Source organism: Conger conger, chromosome 4 (genome assembly GCF_963514075.1).
Source record: "Conger conger chromosome 4, fConCon1.1, whole genome shotgun sequence".
Taxonomy (NCBI): Eukaryota; Metazoa; Chordata; class Actinopteri; order Anguilliformes; family Congridae; genus Conger; species Conger conger.
The window spans coordinates 67909377-67935001 of record NC_083763.1 but is presented as its reverse complement, the minus strand read 5'-3'; the positions used below and the strand labels follow the sequence as shown (position 1 = coordinate 67935001).

The window sequence follows — 25625 nt, the reverse complement described above, 5'->3', positions numbered from 1 at the left end:
AACATCAGTTTACATTTAAAATGTGTGATGAAATGTACAAAATGTATTTGCATTTTGAAATATATTTGGAATGCTATTTAGAAATATACTTGATAAATGTATTGAAAATATATTTATCATATATTTCACCTACATTGGGAATACATTACTAAACATAGACTCAGTGAGTACTTTATTAGGTATTCATTAGACTTATTTTTTTCGACTTCTTTAGACCGCCATAGCCTATCCACTTTAACAAGATGTTTCTGTCTGCAGAACTGCTGCTCACTGTATTATAAATTATTTGCGCCATTATTGCAAACTAGAGGATAGTGTGTGTGAAAAATCCCAGGAGATCAGCGGTTTCTGAGGTATTATGAGAGACTTCACCTGCTCATCTTGCAATCTTGTCTGATTGTGCATTAAGCCATATCACATAAAAACAAACTGACATCTAATCCCCCTCAAGGAATCCAGTTTAATCACTTAAATCACATGGCCAGAATGGGCTTATTTGCATTCAATCATGGTGAAATGTTCAATCAATCTGGTCACAGGATAGGTTCTTTTTGTATTAATATACTATAAATATTTTTTATCACTGTTTTAGCAACAACGGTTCCTTATTTTGTTGGGGTGAGGTGACAGAACAAGCGTGTGGGGACCTCCCCCATTTTAGAACTTCACAGACAGCACAAATCAGACTAGATTTGGTATTCTTTTCACAGCAAGGGTCCAGACAACCAAATATTGTAATTTCAAAAACATAGCAAATGCGGAGAAACATAAATATGAGGAACAAAAAAATCAGGGTGAAAATCTCTTTCATCCAAACTGTCCTTTTTGAAAAATCTGGGAATTTTTCCTGGGTAATCGGTTAAAATGGTGAGCCTTAATTACAGAATATATGAAATGGCATTTGTACATATTTTCACACGCATTAGAAACATATTAAAATGTATGTAAAATGTATTTTGCTCCATATGGGGTAAGCCTGACTGACTGTCATCAGAAAACAATATGTGGCGTACCCTCCCTTGCATTTGTACATATTTTCACACGCATTAGAAACATATTAAAATGTATGTAAAATGTATTTTGCTCCATATGGGGTAAGCCTGACTGACTGTCATCAGAAAACAATATGTGGCTTACCCTCCCTTGTCCTTTACATAACCTCTTCAATGTCTATTGCCACATTCCTGCTTTAACGTCATTTTGAAAAAGAAAAGAACAAGAACAGTGTTAAGCCTAACTGTAAATTGCATGTTTATGTTAATATTCATATTTGTTAACTTTAAGCCAGTTTTATTATCAATGTCTAGGGGCTCCTTTGGTTATTCTTGATTGTATTGTTGAGTTTGTGGCTAGCTCTTGTGATTTTCCTGATGTGGATATGCGTTGTGTAAATAACATGCACTGTAGTGGGCGTGCCAGTCTTTTTCTCGGTAATTGCTTTTCCACAACAGACTTCAGCAGCTCACCTTGCCAATCTTGTCTGCCTGTGCATTAATATATCAGATAACCACAAACTGACATCTAATCCCCCTCAAGGAATCTAGTTTAACCACTTAAATCACATTTTTAATCACTGTTTTAGTGACAATGCTTCCTTATTTTGTTGGGGTGAGGTGACAGAACAAGCGTTTTAGAACTTCAGACAGCACAAATCAGACTAGCTTTGGTTTTCGTTTCACAGCAAGGGTCCTAATAACAAAATCCACAATACAGTATAATTCCAAAAACATTCCAAATGCAGAGAAAATCAGTTTAATCCAAACTGTCCTTTTTGAAAAATGTCATTGCTTTTCCACAACAGACTTCAGCAGCTCACTTAGCCAATCTTGTCTGCCTGTGCATTAAGCAATATCAGATAAAAACAAACTGACATCTAGTCCCCTCTTCCCAATGGCCAAGCCAATCAGTAGAGTGGGCCTGGCTTCCCATGATCACGCTGCAGTGTCAGGTCATAGTGAAGTGTAGCTGATCTCCCTCGTGAACTGGAGCTGCTGACCAAGGTCCCTCTCCACACTCCACTCCATGTTTGGTGTTGGGAATGTTCTTCTGGTGAGATTCTGGGCCTCCTCTCCTTGCCTGACAAAGATGGTATGTTTCCATGCCTGGTCTAGGCACACACCATTCGCCTGCTGCCTTTGTCCAGGTAACAGCTGAACCAGGGAGCCCTAAGTAAGGTTACTCCATCGGGTGAGTGAAACTAATATCCCAGACCATGACCCTATTACTATTATATGAAATCATACTTGGATCCATGGACAGTTGGCTTTTCAGCAGCTTCTGATTTCTGAATTCCTCAGTGCAAGCATAAGTCTGTTATTGCCACTTGAAAACATGAGAACTAGAGTTGTGCCAATGAGAGTCAATGAAGCCATTGTGAGGCTGAGAAATAACAATAGAAACAATAGGCTTGTTTCACAGCCATTGTAATCACTATGGCTGCAGCCAATTACCTCCTCAAGGGCCGGGTGTCAGGCCTAAAAGGGGGAGAGAAAGTTATAAACGTATAGGAGAGCTAACAGATGTGTTTCACTGTCCTGTGCCAGTCCCCAAACACCTGAACATGTTCTGGAGTTGGACAGGAATGGCATGTGGATCTTATGAGTTCTGGCTCCAGTGAGTTGCACAAACTTACACCAAGCACCAAATCTCCCAATAATGCAATACATGTTAATGTAATGTAAAGAGGTCAGCAATAGCAACAAAGGTCTAAGCTATGATTTGTACACCCTATTTGTAGCAAACTTTGTTTGTATGTTTTATTCAACTCCAATTAAGCATTAATTAATCAGGATTACACAAGTTAAACATGACCCATTTTCACGTTTAATCCAGTCATATTCAATTCGGATCCTACCAAAAAAAGTGACATCTGAAAACTTTGATGAATCCAACATTATTTCTGAAGGTTTTATGGTCAATTACACTTCGCTAATGTTTGATAAATGAAGCCCATTGGACGGTGCTTCATCCCACAGAAAGGCAATATGTCTATAACTAACAGCGGTACTCAACTCCACGTCCTGGAGGCCGCAGTGTCAGCAGGCATTTGCTCTGACCGTGCGCTACACCACCTGATTTCACAAATTATTTTACCTGCTTGATTCAGATAAGCTATTGAGTGAAATCAGGTGGTATAGTGCACGGAGACGCTGGCTCCGGGTCTAAACATCCTGTGACGAAGGCAGCAACCTGGCTCCATGTACTTTGTCCTTTGTCCATTGATTTACTGGATTGTATAAGAGTCCATGACAGTCAATAAACAGAAGGTTGCCTTAATGCAACTTAAGGCAGACAACCGCCATCAGACTCCACAGAAGAGATGGCAGCTATTTTCCTTACATGCTCATTTCAGTTGTCAGGTCAGACGTTAATAATGAACGTCTCAAGACCTGAAATTTCAATGCATCAGAATCTTATTTTATACTTCTAAAGACATAGTTTTGCACTGTTAACGCCGCATTTTTGCCAAAAGTCAAAGTTCCAGAAAGCTCAGAAGATACTGTACAAAAATCCAAAAGCAAAAGTTCAGTCCTTAAATCCACAAAGGCAAAAAACATCTGACAGTCCAGACATCCAAAGGGTAATCCAAATAATCAGAGTACAGAGATTAGTTACGTTGGCAAAAAGATCAATCCAGGTAAGGCAAACAAATCCACAGGGCAATCCAAGTATCACAGAGTTACAACAGTGAGGAAAGAGCAGGTGAGGCAATCAGAGTTTAAGTTTACAGCGGTTCAGGCCAAAGTTACTCACAGACCGTTCAGTGAAGACTCAACAAAGACAGAGTGAAAAGACCAGGCTTAAATACTGTGAGACAATTGGCTAAACAACTCACATGACCAGATAACAGCGAGCAGGTGGGTCTGTTAACAAGAGGCATAATTAGGCAGTAAAACTAAGTAAAGACAAAATCAGGTTTAGTGACATCTAGTGGTCAACAACAAACATTCAACATTGTGACAATATATACTTTAAAACATGTTTGTATGGTTAAAATTGACAAAATTGAGGAAAAAGTGAATTTTGATTTCAGCTTGTCTATAACTGGCCAAACCTCGCAACAATGGTGGCATAGTTCTCAGGTTGGTTGCAAGAGCACTGAATGTCTGTGTCAAGACGTCTCATGGTGCTGGTGGCTTGGCAACCAGGAGGCTTGATCAAAGGGGTAAAAAAAGAGAACCAGTTCATCCAGTTTTCTTATATGGGTTTGCCACCTGGTAGCAATGTCACCAACAGAACAATTGTCTCATATTCAAATGTACCACTGCCTGATGCAATCCAAATCCCAAAAAATCACAACTTATATGAATACACATCAGCAGTCAAAAGTTTGGATTAATATTTTATTTCCACTGTTTGTAATCAAGCAATTCATATGTGGCCAAAGTGCAGATTCTCATATATTTTTATATATTTTGGTTGCACCATGTAGTAATTACAGCACTTTTTATACACTTTTTATAGCCCCCCATTTCAATGTTTTAAACTATTTAACATAATGTCAAATAAAATAGTCATGTTTTGTATTTGGTTGCATATCCATTGCACAGCATGACTTCCTGATGTCTGTGACCTATCAACATCACCAGAGTCTGGATATCTTATTCTGAGGTTGTCCTACAAGCGATACTATAATTCTTTGCATTTGAATGGATCTCTGTGGGAACAAGATTCAGCTGTAAATTATGCTGATACAGTACAGAACACATTTGTGGGCAAAATGGCTTTATTTCATCAAGGGTCCAAGAATTATGTCTTCATGGAAGAATTGTGGCCAAAAACCATACCTCCAACATGAAAACAAGGCCAAGCGACTCAACTATGCACGAAAACACAGGAACTGGTGTGAAGAAAAATGGCAGCAGGATCTCTGGACTGATGAGTCGGCTGTAGCAGAAGGCAGTTTGTTCGCCAAAGGGCTGGGAGTGGGACAAGAATGAGTGTGTACAGGCAACAGTGAAGCATGGCAGTTCCTTGCAAGTTTGGGGCTGCATTTCTGCAAATGGAGTTGGGGATTTGGTCAGAGTGAATGGTCTCCTCAATGCTGAGAAGTACAGGCAGATACTTATCCATCATGCAATACCATCAGGGAGGCATCTGATTGGCCCCAAATTTATTCTGCAGCAGGACAACGACCCCAGGCATACAGCCAATGTCATTAAGAACTATCTTCAGTGTAAAGAAGAACAAGGAGTCCTGGAAGTTGCCCCCACAGAGCCCTGATCTCAATATCATCGATTCAGTCTGGGATTACATGAAGAGACAAAAGCATTTGAGGCTGCATACATCCACAGAAGAACTGTGGCTAGTTCTCAAAGATGTTTGGCACAACCTACCTGCCAAGTTACTTCAAAAACTGTGTGCAAGTATACCTAGATGAATTGATGCTGTTTTGAAGGCAAAGGGTGATCACACTAAATATTGATTTGATTTAGATTTTTCTTCTGTTCATTCACTTCTTCGGTTCATGCGTTTTGTCATGTGTTTTGTTAATTCATATAAATAAACTATTAAAAAAAACTTTTGCACAGTACTATATATATATATATATATATATATATATGTATATATACTGTATGTACACATATCTACAGTACCAGGTGAATGTTGCTGCTTTCACAATAATGCACAATAATTGTTAACTGCTACCATTCTTGCCTTGTTTTTGGGAACAGTTCTGTAACTGGGCTATCTGCTGTGTACCTGCTTCTTTGGCTAAGCACCCACCGAACACCATCAGAGGCCCCGCAGACCCCTCCTATAACATGAGATCTCTATTTTCTCCTCTCTCCTCAGTGCACCGCCTCCTCCACCTCAGTCCTCCTTCGCTGCTGATGACTTTGCTGATTTTTTCAATGAGAAGGTCACAGACATCCGCAGATCCTTTACAACCACCGCCCCCCTCTCTGTGCCCTTCCCCCCTCTAGGCCCATCCCTTCCTTTTCCACTTTCTCCCCCCTTACAGACTGATGTCTCTCAACTCCTGCTCTCCCGCTGCCCTACAACCTGTGCCCTTGACCCTATCCCCTCTTCTCTTCTCCAGACTATCACACTTATCGACATTCTCCCATTTGTCACCTCCCTTGTCAACTCCTCCCTGTCTTCTGGCTGTTTTCCAGCATCCTCCAAGAGGGCCCACATCACACCTCAACTAAAAAAGCCTACTCTGGATCCCTCCATCATCCAGAACTACCACCCAGTATCTCTTTTTCCTTTTCTTTCTAAAACCATAGAACAAGCCGCTTCTACTCAACTTTCTTCTTTCTTTTCTAACAACAACCTGCTAGACCCCCATCAGTCTGGCTTCAGATCGGGCCACTCGACAGAGACCGCGCTCCTCTCCGTCAGTGAATCACTCCATGTCGCAAGAGCAGCCTCCCTCTCCTCTGTCCTCATTCTTCTAGATCTCTCTGCTGCCTTCGACACTGTGGATCACTCCATCCTCCTGTCCGCCCTGTGAACAATGGGCATCTGTGGCACAGCCCTGGACTGGATTGAGTGCTACCTCTCTGATCGCTCCTTCCAGGTTGCCTGGGCTGGTACGGTATCGACACCTCAGCCCCTTGCCACAGGAGTTCCCCAGGGCTCAGTCCTAGGCCCGCTTCTTTTTTCTCTTTACACTCGTTCCATTGGCCCTGTGATCACTGCACATGGGCTATCCTACCACTGCTATGTGGACGATACCCAACTCTTTATCTCATTCCCATCATCTGATACACAGGTTTCAGCCTGTATCTCTGCTTGCCTGAGTGACATCCAGAGCTGGATGGATAACCACCATCTAAAGCTCAACCCAGGTAAGAGTGAAATGATATTCATCCCTGCTAATACCTCTCCCCATCTGGATCTCTCCATTTCCCTTGGGGATACCACACTCACGCCATCACCCAGTGCAAGGAACCTCAGCGTGGTGATGGACAGCAGACTGTCCCTTTCCGAGAACTAGGGATGTGTACCGAGAGCCAGGATTTTTTGGTACCGGTTCCTAATTGGTCGGTACCAGAGTACCGCTAAAGATTCTGGACAAACGATACTGTTTTCGGTATTTTTTAAGAGTCTACCTAACCATCGCGTAATTATGACACTGCCGCCGTCGCCCCGTTGTTTTCTCTAGTAGTCAATATGTCGGCCGTCAGAGCTAAGTGCTCCAAGGTATGGGCTCACTTCATCAAACTCAATGAATCCTCGGCTCAATGCAATATATGCAAGAAAGTAGTTGCGTCAAAGGGGGGTAACACCAGCAACATCATGAAACACTTGCATTCTACCCATAGCATAAAGCTGAAGGAGTGCGGCGTGTTAAACAACGCATCTAAAGTTAGCAACCCGGCAGACACTAACAACACTGTGCCCTCCTCCGTGCAGGCAGACTCCGACAGTGCTTCTTCATCAAGTCACGGTGAGTGTATGAATCATTAAAGGGGAAGTGAAATACTAGATTAAGTTAATCATTTACAAGATTGATTCCTAATATATACATCCTTAAAGGTTTAAGACTGCCAGTAAAGCTGGATTAAAAATAATAAGTAATTCAATGACCCTTTTTTAAAACATGCGCAGTGCCATTTTATCCGAGTGTATAGCGTGACGTCACTCTGTCCAGAGCGATCTCGGCTGCTGCCAGAGAAAGTAAATATGTTGCTTTTCCTTAACAAAAACTGTTAGGGCTAAATGCGTCAGGAGAAGCGCCTCCCCTACACTGTTCTGTTTACATGTATGTGTCTGTTGGGTTGAACATGTAGGCAAGGGCTTTGGTCATCTCCCTAGGTTTTTTTTAAATTTCATCTATTCTGAGAAGCATTTGTAATTTTAAGTTAAGCTTCTGTTCTGTTGAAGCATTATCACATTGACAGTTACCTTTAAGGCTGTATGGAGCTGCCTGCTCGTTTTTTTGACATACCTCGCACTGCACATGTTGACTTGCTAAGGGCTTAAAAGGCAGGTGCTGTAAGTTGTTTAATGATGTTGCTGGTGTTACCCCCCTTGTGGCAATAAAAAACGATAGCATTTTTTACCATCTTGTAACGTCTTTATTTTATACACTGAATTACACGCCCGATTATGCAGCTTCTTCCTATACAACATACGGAGAATCCGCCCCTTTCTCACCCCCTACTCGACCCAGCTCCTGGTCCGAGCGATGGTTCTGTCCCGCCTGGACTACTGCAATTCCCTCTTGGCTGGCCTCCCAGCCCTGCCTGTCGTGGCTCGCATCAAATTGGTGCTAGCCTTCCAAGCAGTTAAGGGGTCTTCCCCAGCTTACCTCCAAAAAATCATCAGACCGTACACCCCTGCCAGACCTCTTCGTTCAGCCTCCACAGGCCACTTGGCACCTCTCCCTCTCCGAACCTCCACCTCACGCTCACGACTACTGTCTGTTCTGGCTCCACAGTGGTGGAATGAACTCCCTGTTAAGGTCAGAACGGTATAATCTCTCCCCACCTTCAAGCGCAAACTGAAGCAAGCAGCACCTCTCCCCATCCCTCCCTACCTCCCTGTGAACCTTAATTGTTGTCTTTCTGTGATTTACTTTGTGTATCGGTATTTTTAGTTGGCTAGGTAAGCAGTGTTTGGATAGTTAAGTTTGATCACTTTTGCTTTGTTGTTTGTTTGTTTATTTGTTCGTAAAATTTTTTCAAATAGGCCCTGGTCCTTATCTTTGTTGTACAGGTAGCAGTTGAAATTGTACTTCCCGCTAAGGTCATTCAGCACTCTTATCCCTGGTTATGGGTATGCACTTTGTTGTAGATCGCAATCACCAGTTGCACATCGCCCTAAGGCGCTACCAGGGAATGTTGGCACTGATACAGTCCAGATTTCATCTGAGGAAATTAGGCTCATCCCATGCACCACAGCGTGAGGCCTTAGCCGAATAAGCCAGCAAGCAGTCTCCAAGCAGTCTTGATAATCACACAAGAATGTGAATCCATTATGCACAAGATAACAACACAATTGCTGCTCACTTGCTGATGGTAGAATACTTTGCAACTGTAACTAACATTATCATGCTAGCTACAGGCATTTTAATTTTCTGGCTTGTGCAACACTCATAGGAAATAAATCACAGAACTCATTGGTCTTCCCTGTTTGTTGTAGCCAGCGCCCGGACCCCGATCCGACTGGTGAATGGTGATAATGAGTGCTCAGGCAGAGTGGAGATCTACCATGTTGGCCTGTGGGGAACGGTGTGTCCTAACTCCTGGAACATGAATGACGCTGAGGTAGTGTGTAGACAGGCTGGCTGTGGCAGAGCTCTGGCTGCTCTCAGCAGTGCCCACTTTGGACAGGGCAGCGGGCCCATCTGGTTGGATGATGTGAGTTGTTCTGGAACCGAATCCTTCCTGACTCAGTGCCAGCACCATGGATTTGGGTCTAACTTCTGTCCTCACTATAGAGATGTTGGTGTGATTTGCTCAGGTAGGAGATCTTCTCTTTAATATGTCTTATTAAAAGATGACCAATTGAACATACTGAGTGTTAAGCTTATATACGATATAGATGTTGGTGTGATTTGCTCAGGAAAGAGATATTCTCTTTACTATGCCTTAAATTGACACAAAGATGAACAGTGTTAACCCTAACTGCAACTTACATGATTGTGTTGATGTTTCTATTTATTGTATTACCTATCAGCCATTTTTATCAAAGTTGAGTGGTATCTTTCACGGGACGGAGTGTAAATTATTCACTATCCAGTAAAATCTTTGGCTACAGTCAGTATTGAAAGCTCACTGTCATGTCCTGCACATGTTTTGGAAGGGATGGTGCAATAGCATTAATTCATGTTCATTATGTGAGTAAAAATTATTTTGCCATCATTCTGAAACTTTAGCAGTACAAATTAAACTAGCAGGCTGCCACTATTTAGTTAATTCATGGAAAACCCTAAGCCTGTTTGTTATTTAAATAAATATATTTTAAAAGTTATTTTTCACTTGGCAGACCAGAACCCAACTGATGGCACACAAGTTGAGAAACCCTGTCCTAAAATCCCTGGAAACTTTTATTTCTGAATTCAGACACTAGATCAAGATGGTTCAAGGCGAATATAATATAGACAGGAAGCCATTTCAGACAGCCTTTTCACTTATGTAAATGTCCATGAGGCTAGACCAGGCAAACCTGTTAAACATCAACATGACTGGAGAGAGTCGGTCATGATGACATAATTCATTTCCAATCCAGCCTTTATTCTGAATACCATAGCAAAACCAGAGAAATGAATGAATAACCAAAGTGAAATACAGGTGAAAACTGCTGAAAGTGACATCTTATTTAATTCTCTGTTTCATTTGCTTACATTTAGGCTACTAAAATTACAATTTTGTTAAGTTTTTTCTTTACGTATGAGTCTACATGTTGTCGTATTGTCTCCCCCTTTCTCTGAGAATGAATAAATATAGACAAAGAAACCTTTTCTTCAGAAAAAATGTGAAACCACAGGATTTACTACTGTCAGGGCCGGGGAGTCATTGACATGCAAATTCATAAAACGGTATGGGTGAATTACTCTGAATGGACACAATATTGTCTGGTCAGGACCACAAACCAGATCCACAGCCTTAAGCGCCTAAACCGAATGAACCATCCATTAGCTAAAGAAAGTCTTTTTAATAATTTCCCAAGAATATCAATCTTTTCATGACAGTTAAAAATGTGTTTCATATAGCGATCAGATTGGTGAATGGAAGTGATCAATGCTCTGGCAGAGTGGAGATCAACCATGTTGGCCAGTGGGGAACGGTGTGTGATAACTCCTGGAACATGAACGACGCTGAGGTGGTGTGTAGACAGGCTGGCTGTGGCAGAGCTCTGGATGCTCTCAGCAGTGCCCACTTTGGACAGGGCAGCGGGCTCATCTGGTTGGGTGATGTGAGCTGTTCTGGAAACGAATCCTCCCTGACACAGTGCCAGCACCCTGGATTTGGGTCTTATAACTGTAGTCACCATGAAGATGCTGGTGTGAATTGCTCAGGTAAGAAATCTTCTCTTTAAATTGCCTTAAAGTGTCGGTTACAAAGATGCACAAGTGAACCTGCCCAGTGTTAACCTGAACTGCAATTGACATGTTTATGTTAATGTTCCGGCGGCACGGATGGTGCAGTGGGTAGCACTGCAGCCTCACAGCAAGGAGGTCCTGGGTTTGAATCCCCGTCGGCCGGGGCCTCTCTGTGTGGAGTTTGCATGTTCTCCTCGTGTCTGTGTGGGTTTCCTCCAGGTACTCCGGTTTCCTCCCACAGTCCAAAGACATGCACGTTAGGCTGATTGGAGAGTCTAAATTGCCCGTAGGTATGAGTGTGTGAGTGAATGGTGTGTGTGCCCTGCGATAGACTGGCGACCTTTCCAGGGTGTATTCCTGCCTTTCGCCCAATGTGTGCTGGGATAGGCTCCAGCCCCCCTGCGACTCTTATCAGGATAAGCGGGTTCAGATAATGGATGGATGGATGTTAATGTTCCTAAGTATTTACTGTAAGCCAGTCTTATTATCAAAGGTTAGCTGTATCTTTGGTGGGAAGCAGTATTAATTATCCACTATCCTGTAAAATATTTGGCTACAGTCAATATTGAAAGCGTAAGCTCATCTTGTATGCACATTTAGGAAGGGATGGTGCAACAGCATCCTCCACCTTCATGAAAAGTACTGTTTTGCCATTCCTTTCTTGGTCTATACTTCTGCGTCTATGCCAGACATCAATTTTTCCAATCTTCCCTTTAATGTAATAATTCAGGGATTAAGTAGCATGCATATAAAAATAGATGAAATCAAACTGACATGAGTTTTTTAATGATATCTTGATGGTTGTCAAGTCCAGGCAGTAGCTGTAGATCTCAACTTTTGTCTCACATTTTCTGTGGACCAGCGTTGCCGAACACAAAGCTAATACATAATCAGAAATCCTGATGGAAATGGTAAAAAAAAGCTTGACTCATTTTTCAGGTATAGCCTTCTTGGAATGTCACTGTCAGCCTATTGATTGAATGAACTATGATCTTGGAGACACTTTAATTGAATATATTGAAGGCTATCTTGGAATCATCTCACTGCCTGCCTCAAATGCAATTTTGACTGACATGCACATTGTCCTGGAAGCTTAACCCGCACATTGCTACCTTATTAACATTTAAAAATGATTTTACATGGGAAACCTGGATTCAGTAATGTAAAGTGCAATGCGGCTGATTTTGAACTGACAAACCTATTTAAATCCATCAAAATGACTGAAAAGAGACAGGCCATATGACTGGTAAATTCTGGTGACATGAAAAGGTTTCAATCCAGCTCATTAGATATTCGGCTAAATGGCTTGCTGTTGTAGTATATTGGTCATACGGGCTGCATGAACATAGCAGGCTTAAAGAATTGAGCCAGAAAGCTAGTTTCTGTGAACCCTCCGGTAAATAATATCAACACAATACTTTTAAATCTTGTAGTCTACATACTCTAATGTTGCAACTTAACTTGAGATGGTATGTCTGTCTCCAAAAGCGTTACACAGGTCAATGTTTTCGAAACTATGGTATAATTATGGACCAGATAACAATACAATTTCTGCTCACTTGCTGATGTTAGCATACAAGTATATCTGTATGGTAACATTTTCAAGCAAGCTACAGGTCCTGAAATTTGATGGCTTGTTTTACACTCGATGAAAATAAATCACAGGACTTCCCTGTTTGTTGCAGTAAATCTCCAGACCCAGATCAGACTGGTAAATGGAGATAATGAGTGCTCTGGCAGAGTGGAGATCTACCATGTTGGCCTGTGGGGAACGGTGTGTGATTACTCCTGGAACATGAACAACGCTGAGGTGGTGTGTAGACAGGCTGGCTGTGGCAGAGCTCTGGCTGTTCTCAGCAATGCCCACTTTGGACAGGGCAGTGGGCCCATCTGGTTGGGTGATGTGAGGTGTTCTGGAAACGAATCCTCCCTGACACAGTGCAGCCACGATGGATTTGGGCCTAACTTCTGTTCTCACTCTACAGATGTTGGTGTGATTTGCTCAGGTAGGAGATCTTCTCTTTAATATGCCTTAAATTGACTCATAAAAAGATGACCAATTGAACATACTGAGTGTTGAGCTTAACTGCAATTGAAAGGTTTATGCTGCTGCTGTTCCGATTCAATAACTGTAAGCCAGTTTTTTAATCAGAGGTGAGTGGTATCTTTGGCGAGAGACAGTATTAATAATCATCCATCCTGTAAAATCTTTGGCTACAGCCAGTATTGAAAGCTTGCTCTCATCTGCTGTACATGTTTAGAAAGGGATGGTGCAGTAGCGTTCATTGAACTGGCAGGCTGCCACAGTTTAGTTCATTCATGGGAAATACTGGGATTTGTTGTTATTAACCCTTGTGTTGTCTTAAGGCTGAAACATGACCCATCACTATTTTTAACAGCGGATAAAAACCCCGGAATGATCTTTCTTAAACTTGAAATTTGATGACAAAATAGAAAATCAATGAAGCTGCTTTATGTTAGAGGTTTAGTGAAGGCGGGTACTTTTAGACCCTTAGGACATGGGGAGTATACAGAATGTTAAGACTACACAAGGGTTAAAAAAAATAATTTGAACTGTTACATTTTAAAAAAATAGATTTTTCACATGGCATACCAGACCTCACCTGATGGCACACCAGTCGGGAAACCCTGTCCTAAATTCCCTGCAAATTTTGATTTCTGAATTCAGACACTTGATCAAGATGGTTGAAGGCCAATATAGTATAATTAGGAAGCCATTTCAGATTTTGACCAGTCAAACCCATTTAACATCAACATGACTGGAGAGAGTCGGTCATGGTGACATCATTCATTTCCAATCCAGCCTTTATTCTGAATACCACAGCAAAACCAGAGAAATTAATGAATAACCAAAGTGAAATACGGGAGCAAACTGCTAGAAGTGACACCTTATTTAATTCTATGTTTCACCTGTGTACAGTTAGGCAACTAAAATCACAGTTTGGAAACTTTTTATTTCTTTAAATATTTTCGTTAGTTATGAGGCATGTTGTCATTGGTCGCATTGTCTCCCCCTTTCTCTGAGAATGAATAAATGTAAACAAAGAAACCTTTGCTTCAGAAAAAAATGTGAAACCACAGGATTTACTACTGTCAGGGCCGGGGAGTCATTGACATGCAAATTCATCAAACAGTACGGGTAAATTACTCTGAATGGACACTACATTGTCCGGTCAGGACCACAAACCAGATCCACAGCCTTAAGCACCTAAACCGAATGAACCATCCAGTAGCTTAAAAAAAGTATTTTAAATAATTGCCCAAGAACATCAATCTTTTCATGACAGTTAAAAATGTGTTTCATATAGCGATCAGATTGGTGAATGGAAGTGATCAATGCTCTGGCAGAGTGGAGATCAACCATGTTGGCCAGTTGGGAACGGTGTGTGATAACTCCTGGAACATGAACGACGCTGAGGTGGTGTGCAGACAGGCTGGCTGTGACAGAGCTCTGGATGCTCTCAGCAGTGCCCACTTTGGACAGGGCAGTGGGCTCATCTGGTTGGGTGATGTGAGCTGTTCTGGAAACGAATCCTCCCTGACACAGTGCCAGCACCCTGGATTTGGGTCTTATAACTGTAGTCACCATGAAGATGCTGGTGTGAATTGCTCAGGTAGGAAATCTTCTCTTTAAATTGCCTTAAATTGTCTGTGAAAAAGATGCAAAACTGAACATTCCCAGTGTTAACCTGAACTGTAATTGACATGTTTATATTAATGTTCCTATTCATTTACTGTAAGCCAGTCTTATTATCAAAGGTTAGCTGTATCTTTGGTGGGAAGCAGTATTAATTATCCACTATCCTGTAAAATATTTGGCTACAGTCAATATTGAAAGCTTAAGCTCATCTTGTATGCACATTTAGGAAGGGATGGTGCAATAGTATCCTCCACCTTCATGAAAAGTACTGTTTTGCCATTCCTTTCTTGGTCCATACCTCTGCGTCTATGCCAGACATCAATTTTTCCAATCTTCCCTTTAATGTAATAATTTAGGGATTAAGTAGCATGCATATAAAAATAGATGAAAACAAACTGACATGAGTTTTTTAATGATATCTTGATGGTTGTCAAGTCCAGGCAGTAGCTGTAGATCCCAACTTTTGTCTCGCATTTTCTGTGGACCAGCGTTGCCGAACACAAAGCTAATACATAATCAGAAATCCTGATGGAAATGGTAAAAAAAAGCTTAACTAATTTTTCAGGTATTGCCTTCTTGGAATGTCACTGTCAGCCTATTGATAGAATGAACTATGATCTTGTAGACACTTTAATTGAATGTATTGAAGGCTATCTTGGAATCATCTCACTGCCTACCTCAAATGCAATTTTGACTGACATGCACATTTTCCTGGAAGCTTAACCCACACATTGCTACCTTTTTAACATTTAAAAATGATTTCACATGGGAAACTTGGATTCAGTGATGTAAAGTGCATTGCGGCTGATTTTAAACTGACAAACCCATTTAAATCCATCAAAATGACTGAAAAGAGACAGGCCATATGACTGGTAAATTCTGATGACATGAAAAGGTTTCAATCCAGCTCATTAGATATTAGACTATATGGCTTGCTGTTGTAGTATATTGGTCATACGGGCTGCATGAACATAGCAGGCTTAAAGAATTGAGCCAGAAAGATAGTTTCTGTGAACCCTCCGGTAAATAATATCAACACAATACTTTTAATCCTTGTAGTCTACATACTCTAATGTTGCAACTTAACTCGAGATGTTATGTCTGTCTCAAAAAACGTTACACAGGTCAATGTTTTCGAAACTAGGGTATAATTATGGACCAGATAACAATACAATTTCTGCTCACTTGCTGATGTTAGCATACAAGTATACCTGTATGGTAACATTTTCAAGCAAGCTACAGGTCCTGAAATTTGATGGCTTGTTTTACACTTGATGAAAATAAATCACAGGACTTCCCTGTTTGTTGCAGTAAATCTCCAGACCCAGATCAGACTGGTAAATGGAGATAACGAGTGCTCTGGCAGAGTGGAGATCTACCATGTTGGCCTGTGGGGAACGGTGTGTGATTACTCCTGGAACATGAACGACGCTGAGGTGGTGTGTAGACAGGCTGGCTGTGGCAGAGCTCTGGCTGTTCTCAGCAGTGTCCACTTTGGACAGGGCAGTGGGCCCATCTGGTTGGGTGATGTGAGGTGTTCTGGAAACGAATCCTCCCTGACACAGTGCCAGCACCCTGGATTTGGGTCTAACTTGTGTTCTCACTCTACAGATGTTGGTGTGATTTGCTCAGGTAGGAGATCTTCTCTTTAATATGCCTTAAATTGACTCATAAAAAGATGACCAATTGAACATACTGAGTGTTAAGCTTAACTGCAATTGAAAAGTTTATGCTGCTGCTGTTCCTATTCAATAACTGTAAGCCAGTTTTTTAATGGAAGGTGAGTGGTATCTTTGGCGAGAGACAGTATTAGTAATCATCCATCCTGTAAAACCTTTGGCTACAGCCAGTATTGAAAGCTTGCTCTCATCTGCTGCACATGTTTAGAAAGGGATGGTGCAGTAGCATTCATTGAACTGGCAGCCTGCCGCAATTTAGTTAATTCATGGGAAACACTGGGATTTGTTATTATCAACCCTTGTGTTGTCTTAAGGCTCAAACATGACCCATCACTATGTTCAACAGCAGAGAAAAGCCCCGAAATGATCTTTTTTAAACTTGAAATTTGATGACAAAATAGAAAATCAATGAAGCTGCTTTATTTTAGGGGTTTAGTGTAGGCGGGTACTTTTGGACCCTTCGGACATGGGGAGTATACAGAATGTTAAGACTACACAAGGGTTGAAAAAATCATTTGAACTGTTACATTCCAAGAAAGAGATTTTTCAGATGGCATACCAGACCTCACCTGATGACACACCAGTTGGGAAACCCTGTCCTAAAATCCCTGCAAATTTAGATTTCTGAATTCAGACACTCGATCAAGATGGTTGAAGGCCAATATAGTATAAATGGGAAGCCATTTCAGATTTTGACCTGGCAAACCCATTTAACATCAACAGGACTGGAGAGAGTCGGTCATGATGGCATAATTAATTTCCAATCCAGCCTTTATTCTGAATACCACAGCAAAACCAGAGAAATTGATGAATAACCAAAGTGAAATACGGGAGAAAACTGCTAGAAGTGACACCTTATTTAATTCTCTGTTTCACCTGTGTACAGTTAGGCTACTAAAATCACAGTTTGGAAACGTTTTATTTTTTTAAAGAATTTCTTTAGTTATGAGGCATGTTGTCACTGGTCGCATTGTCTCCCACTTTCTCTGAGAATGAATAAATGTAAACAAAGAAACCTTTGCTTCAGAAAAAAATGTGAAACCACAGGATTTACTACTCTCACGGCCGGGGAGTCATTGACATGCAAATTCATCAAACAGTACTGGTAAATTACTCTGAATGGACACGACATTGTCCGGTCAGGACCACAAACCAGATCCAAAGCCGTAAGCACCTAAACCGAATGAACCGTCCAGTAGCTAAAGAAAGTATTTTTAATAATTGCCCAAGAACATCAATCTTTTCATGACAGTTAAAAATGTGTTTCATATAGTGACCAGATTGGTGAATGGAAGTGATCAATGCTCTGGCAGAGTGGAGATCTACCATGTTGGCCAGTGGGGAACGGTGTGTGATAACTCCTGGAACATGAACGACGCTGAGGTGGTGTGTAGACAGGCTGGCTGTGGCAGAGCTCTGGATGCTCTCAGCAGTGCCCACTTTGGACAGGGCAGTGGGCCCATCTGGTTGGGTGATGTGAGCTGTTCTGGAAACGAATCCTCCCTGACACAGTGCCAGCACCCTGGATTTGGGTCTTATAACTGTAGTCACCATGAAGATGCTGGTGTGAATTGCTCAGGTAGGAAATCTTCTCTTTAAATTGACTTAAATTGTCGGTTAAAAAGATGCACAACTGAACATTCCCAGTGTTAACCTGAAATGTAATTGACATGTTTATGTCAATGTTTCTATTTATTTAATGTAAGCCAGTCTTATTATCAAAGGTTAGCTGTATCTTTGGTGGGAAGCAGTATTAATTATCCACTATCCTGTAAAATATTTGGCTACAGTCAATATTGAAAGCTTAAGCTCATCTTGTATGCACATTTAGGAAGGGATGGTGCAACAGCATCCTCCACCTTCATGAAAAGTACTGTTTTGCCATTCCTTTCTTGGTCCATACTTCTGCATCTATGCCAGACATCAATTTTTCCAATCTTCCCTTTAATGTAATAATTTAGGGATTAAGTAGCATGCATATAAAAATTGATGAAAACAAACTGACATGTTTTTTTAATGATATCTTGATGGTAGTTAAGTCCAGGCAGTACCTGTAGATCCCAGCTTTTGTCTCGCATTTTCTGTGGACCAGCGCTGCCGAACACAAAGCTAATACATAATCAGAAATCCTGATGGAAATGGTAAAAAAAAGCTTGACTAATTTTTCAGGTATAGCCTTCTTGGAATGTCACTGTCAGCCTATTGATAGAATAAACTATGATCTTGTAGACACTTTGATTTAATATATTGAAGGCTATCTTGGAATCATCTCACTGCCTACCTCAAATGCAATTTTGACTGACGTGCACATTTTGCTGGTAGCATAACCCGCACATTGCTACCTTTTTAACATTTAAAACTTATTTCATATGGGAAACTTGGATTCAGTGATGTAAAGTGCAATACGGCTGATTTTGAACTGACAAACCCATTTAAATCCATCAAAATGACTGAAAAGAGACAGGCCATAAGACTGGTCAATTCTGATGACCTGAAAAGGTTTCAATCCAGCTCATTAGATATTAGGCTATATGGCTTGCTGTTGTAGTATATTGGTTATATGGGCTACATGAACATGAACATTGAGGCAGAAAGCTAGTTTCTGTGATCCCTCCGGTAAATAATATCAACACAATAATTTTAATTCTTGTAGTCTACATACTCTAATGTTGCAACTTAACTCGAGATGTTATGTCTGTCCCCAAAAACGTTACACAGGTCAATGATTTCGAAACTATGGTATAATTATGGACCAGATAACAATACAATTTCTGCTCACTTGCTGATGTTAGCATACAAGTATATCTGTATGGTAACATTTTCAAGCAAGCTACAGGTGCTGAAATTTGATGGCTTGTGTTACACTCAATGAGAATAAATCACAGGACTTCCCTGTTTGTTGTAGTAAATCTCCAGACCCAGATCAGACTGGTAAATGGAGATAACGAGTGCTCTGGCAGAGTGGAGATCTACCATGTTGGCCTGTGGGGAACGGTGTGTGATTACTTCTGGAACATGAACGACGCTGAGGTGGTGTGTAGACAGGCTGGCTGTGGCAGAGCTCTGGCTGCTCTCAGCAGTGCCCACTTTGGACAGGGCAGTGGGCCCATCTGGTTGGGTCATTTGAGGTGTTCTGGAAAAGAATCCTCCCTGACACAGTGCCAGCACCCTGGATTTGGGTCTAACTTGTGTTCTCACTCTACAGATGTTGGTGTGATTTGCTCAGGTAGGAGATCTTCTCTTTAATATGCCTTAAATTGACTCATAAAAAGATGACCAATTGAACATACTGAGTGTTAAGCTTAACTGCAATTGAAAGGTTTATGCTGCTGCTGTTCCTATTCATTAATTGTAAGCCAGTTTTTTAATCAAAGGGGGCAGAATTAATAATCATCCATCCTGTAAAACCTTTGGCTACAGCCAGTATTGAAAGCTTGCTCTCATCTGCTGCAAATATTTAGAAAGGGATGGTGCAGTAGCGTTCATTGAACTGGCAGGCTGCCACAGTTTAGTTAATTCATGGGAAACCCTGGGATTTGTTGTTATTAACCCCTGTGTTGTCTTCAGGCTCAAACATGACCCATCACTATTTTTAACAGCAGAGAAAAACCCCTAAATGATCATTTTTAAACTTGAAATTTGATGACAAAATAGAAAATCAATGGAGCTGCTTTATTTTAGGGGTTTAGTGAAGGCGGGTACTTTTAGACCCTTCGGACATGGGGAGTATACAGAATGTTAAGACTACACAAGGGTTAAAAAAAATCATTTGGACTGTTACATTTAAAAAAATGGTTTTTCACACGGCATACCAGACCTCACCTGATGGCACACCAGTCGGGAATCCCTGCAAATTTTGATTTCTGCATTCAAACACTCGATCAAGATGGTTGAAGGCCAATATCGTATAAATGGGAAGCCATTTCAGATTTTGACCTGGCAAACCCATTTAACATCAACATGACTGGAGAGAGTCGGTCATGATGACATCATTAATTTCCAATCTAGCCTTTATTCTGAATACCACAGCAAAACCAGAGAAATTGATGAATAACCAAAGTGAAATACAGGAGAAAACTGCTAGAAGTGACACCTTATTTAATTCTATGTTTCACCTGTGTACAGTTAGGCAACTAAAATCACAGTTTGGAAACTTTTTATTTCTTTAAAGAATTTCTTTAGTTATGAGGCATGTTGTCATTGGTCTCATTGTCTCCCCCTTTCTCTGAGAATGAATAAATGTAAACAAAGAAACCTTTGCTTCAGAAAAAAATGTGAAACCACAGGATTTACTACGGTCAGTGCCGGGGAGTCATTGACATGCAAATTCATCAAACAGTAGGGGTAAATTACTCTGAATGGACACTACATTGTCCGGTCAGGACCACAAACCAGATCCACAGCCTTAAGTGCCTAAACCGAATGAACCGACTTGTAGGTAAAGAAAGTATTTTTAATAATTGCCCAAGAACATCAATCTTTTCATGACAGTTAAAAATGTGTTTCATATAGTGATCAGAGTGGTGAATGGAAGTGATCGATGCTCTGGCAGAGTGGAGATCAACCATGTTGGCCAGTGGGGAACGGTGTGTGATAACTCCTGGAACATGAACAACGCTGAGGTGGTGTGTAGACAGGTTGGCTGTGGCAGAGCTCTGGATGCTCTCAGCAGTGCCCACTTTGGACAGGGCAGTGGGCCCATCTGGTTGGGTGATGTGAGCTGTTCTGGAAACGAATCCTCCCTGACACAGTGCCAGCACCCTGGATTTGGGTCTTATAACTGTAGTCACCATGAAGATGCTGGTGTGAATTGCTCAGGTAAGAAATCTTCTCTTTAAATTGCCTTAAAGTGTCGGTTACAAAGATGCACAAGTGAACCTGCCCAGTGTTAACCTGAACTGTAATTGACATGTTTATGTTAATGTTCCGGTGGCACGGATGGTGCTGTGGGTAGCACTGCAGCCTCACAGCAAGGAGGTCCTGGGTTCGAAACCCCCGTCGGCCGGGGCCTCTGTGCGGAGTTTGCATGTTCTCCTCGTGTCTGCGTGGGTTTCCTCCGGGTACTCCGGTTTCCTCCCACAGTCCAAAGACATGCACGTTAGTCTGATTGGAGAGTCTAAATTGCCCATTGGTATGAGTGTGTGAGTGAATGGTGTGTGTGCCCTGCGATTGACTGGCGACCTGTCCAGGGTGTATTCCTGCCTTTCGCCCAATGTATGCTGGGATAGGCTCCAGCCCCCCTGCGACCCTGATCAGGATAAGCGGGTTCAGATAATGGATGGATGGATGTTAATGTTCCTATTTATTTACTGTAAGCCAGTCTTATTATCAAAGGTTAGCTGTATCTTTGGTGGGAAGCAGTATTAATTATCCACTATCCTGTACAACATTTGGCTACAGTCAATATTGAAAGCTTAAGCTCATCTTGTAAGCACATTCAGGAAGGGATGGTGCAATAGCATCCTCCACCTTCATGAAAAGTACTGTTTTGCCACTCCTTTCTTGGTCCATACTTCTGCGTCTATGCCAGACATGTTTTTTTAATGATATCTTGATGGTAGTTAAGTCCAGGCAGTAGCTGTAGATCCCAACTTTTGTCTCGCATTTTCTGTGGACCAGCGTTGCCGAACACAAAGCTAATGCATAATCAGAAATCCTGATGGAAATGGTAAAAAAAAGCTTGACTAATTTTTCAGGTATAGCCTTCTTGGAATATCACTGTCAGCCTATTGATAGAATGAACTATGATCTTGTCGACACTTTAATTGAATATATTGAAGGCTATCTTGGAATCATCTCACTGCCTACCTCAAATGCAATTTTGACTGACATGCACATTTTCCTGGAAGCTTAACCCGCACATTGCTACCTTTTTAATATTTAAAAATGATTTCACATGGGAAACTTGGATTCAGTGATGTAAAGTGCATTGCGGCTGATTTTGAACTGACAAACCTATTTAAATCCATCAAAATGACTGAAAAGAGACAGGCCATATGACTGGTAAATTCTGATGACATGAAAACGTTTCAATCCAGCTCATTAGATATTAGGCTATATGGCTTGCTGTTGTAGTATATTGGTCATACGGGCTACATGAACATAGCAGGCTTAAAGAATTGAGCCAGAAAGATAGTTTCTGTGAACCCTCCGGTAAATAATATCAACACAATACTTTTAATCCTTGTAGTCTACATACTGTAATGTTGCAACTTAACTCGAGATGTTATGTCTGTCTCCAAAAACGTTACACAGGTCAATGTTTTCGAAACTATGGTATAATTATGGACCAGATAACAATACAATTTCTGCTCACTTGCTGATGTTAGCATACAAGTATATCTGTATGGTAACATTTTCAAGCAAGCTACAGGTCCTGAAATTTGATGGCTTGTTTTACACTCGATGAAAATAAATCACAGGACTTCCCTGTTTGTTGCAGTAAATCTCCAGTCCCAGATCAGACTGGTAAATGGAGATAACGAGTGCTCTGGCAGAGTGGAGATCTACCATGTTGGCCTGTGGGGAACGGTGTGTGATTACTTCTGGAACATGAACGACGCTGAGGTGGTGTGTAGACAGGCTGGCTGTGGCAGAGCTCTGGCTGTTCTCAGCAATGCCCACTTTGGACAGGGCAGTGGGCCCATCTGGTTGGGTGATGTGAGCTGTTCTGGAAACGAATCCTCCCTGACACAGTGCCTCCACCATGGATTTGGGTTTAACTTCTGTCCTCACTCTACAGCTGTTGGTGTGATTTGCTCAGGTAGGAGATCTTCTCTTTAATATGTCTTAAATTGACTCATACAAAGATGACCAATTGAACATACTGAGTGTTAAGCTTAACTTCAATTGAAAAGTTTATGCTGCTGCTGTTCCTATTCAATAACTGTAAGCCAATTTTTTAATCGAAGGTGAGGTATCTTTGGCAAGAGGCAGAAGTAATTATCATCTATACTGTGATATCTTTGGCAACAGCCAGTATTGAAAGCTCATCTGCTGCACATGTTAAGAAAGGGATGGTGCAGTCGTGTTCATTGAACTGGCATCCATTCATCCATCCATATATCTCCATCCACTTATCCGGAATCGGGTCACTGAGGCTAAGCTGGATATTCCTGGTGTCCCTCTCCCCAGCAACTCTTTCCAGCTCCTCCTGTGGGATCCTAAAGCGTTCCCAGGTCAGGAGAGATATATAATCTCTCCAGCAGGTTCTGGGTCTACCTCGGGGTCTCCACCCAGTTGGACGAGCCCGGAAAACCTCCAAAGGAAGGCGCCCAGGAGGCATTACTGCTGACGCTGCACCGATCCGCCTGTCGATCTCACGCTCCCTTCTACCCTCACTCGTGAACAAGACCCCGAGATACTTGAACTCCTTCACTTGGGGCAATGACTCGCTCCCAACCTGGAGGGAGCAATCCACCATTTTCCGGCAGAGAACCATGGCCTCGGACTTGGAGGTGCTGACTCTCATCCCGGCCGCTTCACACTCGGCTGCAAACCGCTCCAGTGCATGCTGAAGGTCACAGGCCGATGAAGCCAGCAGAACCACGTCATCCGCAAAAAGCAGAGAAGCAATTCTGAGGTCACCAATCCGGATACTCTCCTCACCTCGGCTGCGCCTTGAGATCCTGTCCATGAATATCACAAACAGGACCGGTGACAAGTGTGTACCCTATACTCCCACAGTACCCCCCACAGGGTTCCCCGTGGGACACGGTCGAAAGCCTTCTCCAAGTCCACAAAGCACATGTGCACTGGATGGGCAAACTCCCATGACCCCACCAGCAACCCCGCTAAGGTAAAGAGCTGGTCCACTGTTCCAGGACCAGGATGGAAGCCATATTGCTCCTCTTGAATCCAAGGTTCGACCATTGGTCGGAGCCTCCTTTCCAGCACCCTCGAGTAAACTTTCCCGGGGAGGCTGAGGAGTGTGATACCACGATAATTGGAGTGCACCCTCCGGTCCCCCTTCTTGAAAATGGGGACCTTTCCCCCTGGTCTGCCACTCTGTGGGTACTGTCCCTGACCTCCACATGACACTGAAGAGGTGTGTCAGCCAAGACAGCCTAACAATGTCCAGAGCTTTCAGCATCTCAGGGCGAATCTCATCCACACTTGGCGACTTGCCACTGAGGAGCTTTTTGACTACCTCAGCAACTTCCGCCAGGGATATAGGTGCAGATTGCCCCGAGTCTTCGGGCTCTGCCTCTTCCACAGAGGATGTGTTGTTCGGGTTCAGGAGCTCCTCGAAGTGCTCTTTCCCCTGCCTGACAACATCCCCAGTCCGGGTCAGCAGTTCTCCTCCCCTGCTGAAAACAGCCTGAGACAAGCCCGGCTTTCCCTTTCTGAGTCGTCGGATGGTTTGCCAGGACTTCCACGAGGTCAACCGAAAGTCCTTCTCCATAGCCTCACCGAACTCCTCCCATACCCAGGTTTTTGCTTCAGTGACTGCCGAAGCCGCAGCCCTTCTGGCCACCCAGTACCTGTCTGCTGCTTCAGGGGACCCCCGGGCCAGCCAAGCCCGAAAGGCCTCCTTCAGTTTGATGGCCTCCCTCACCACTGGCATCCACCAGCGGCTTCTTGGGTTGCCACCCCGACAGGCACCAATGACTGGCCACAGCTGGCCACAGCTACTGCTTGCCGCCTCTGCAATGGAGGCTTGGAACATGGCCCACTCGGACTCGGTTGTAGATTTAAATTTAAATGGATATAATTTGCATTTGCCCATGAACCTACATTCAATAACGCATGACAAAGTGAAAACATGTTTTTAGACATTTTTGCAAATGTATTACAAATCAAGCGTCTTGGCTGTATTCTTGGGGCATGCTTCATTGTCGTGCTGTAAGGTGAACCGTTGCCCCTGTCTGAGGTTGTGTTTATTCAAGGAGTGAAGTTCTGCCGAAAGAGTTCAATATTTGTCCCATCAGATCTTTTCTCTCATGCTCTCAGAGTCCTTTAAGTTCTGTTTGGTAAACTCCAAGCAGGCTGTCATATGCCTTTTACTCAAGAGTGGCTTCCCTCTAGCCAATCTACCATAAAGGCCTGATTGATGAAGTGCTGCTGAGATGGTTGTGCTTCCGGCAAGTTCTCTGCAGAGGACCTCCGAAGCTGAAGTTGGAGTAACCGTTGGGTTCTTGGTCATCTCCCTGACCAAGGCCCTTCTTGGCCGTTACTCTGTTCTAGAAGCTATAGGAAGAGTCCTGGTGTTTCCGAGCTTCATACATTTCACAATTATTTAGGCCATGTTCCTGGCAAAACTCAAAGCTTTAGACATTGTTTTATA

General features: G+C 42.4%; 1 protein-coding gene and 1 pseudogene across 1 annotated transcript; both read left to right on the top strand.

Moving 5' to 3' along the window:
• LOC133126687 (deleted in malignant brain tumors 1 protein-like) overlaps positions 1-13009 on the top strand; it is a 39363-nt pseudogene extending 26354 nt beyond the window's left edge.
• A 1414-nt stretch (positions 13010-14423) lies between these two features.
• LOC133126686 (deleted in malignant brain tumors 1 protein-like) lies at positions 14424-23506 on the top strand. The gene is made up of 7 exons (XM_061239023.1): positions 14424-14634; positions 15972-16292; positions 17592-17918; positions 19245-19565; positions 20852-21157; positions 22782-23102; positions 23487-23506. The coding sequence occupies exons 1-7, from the start codon at positions 14424-14426 to the stop codon at positions 23504-23506; spliced, it is 1827 nt and encodes a 608-aa protein (XP_061095007.1).
• Positions 23507-25625: the final 2119 nt, after the last annotated feature.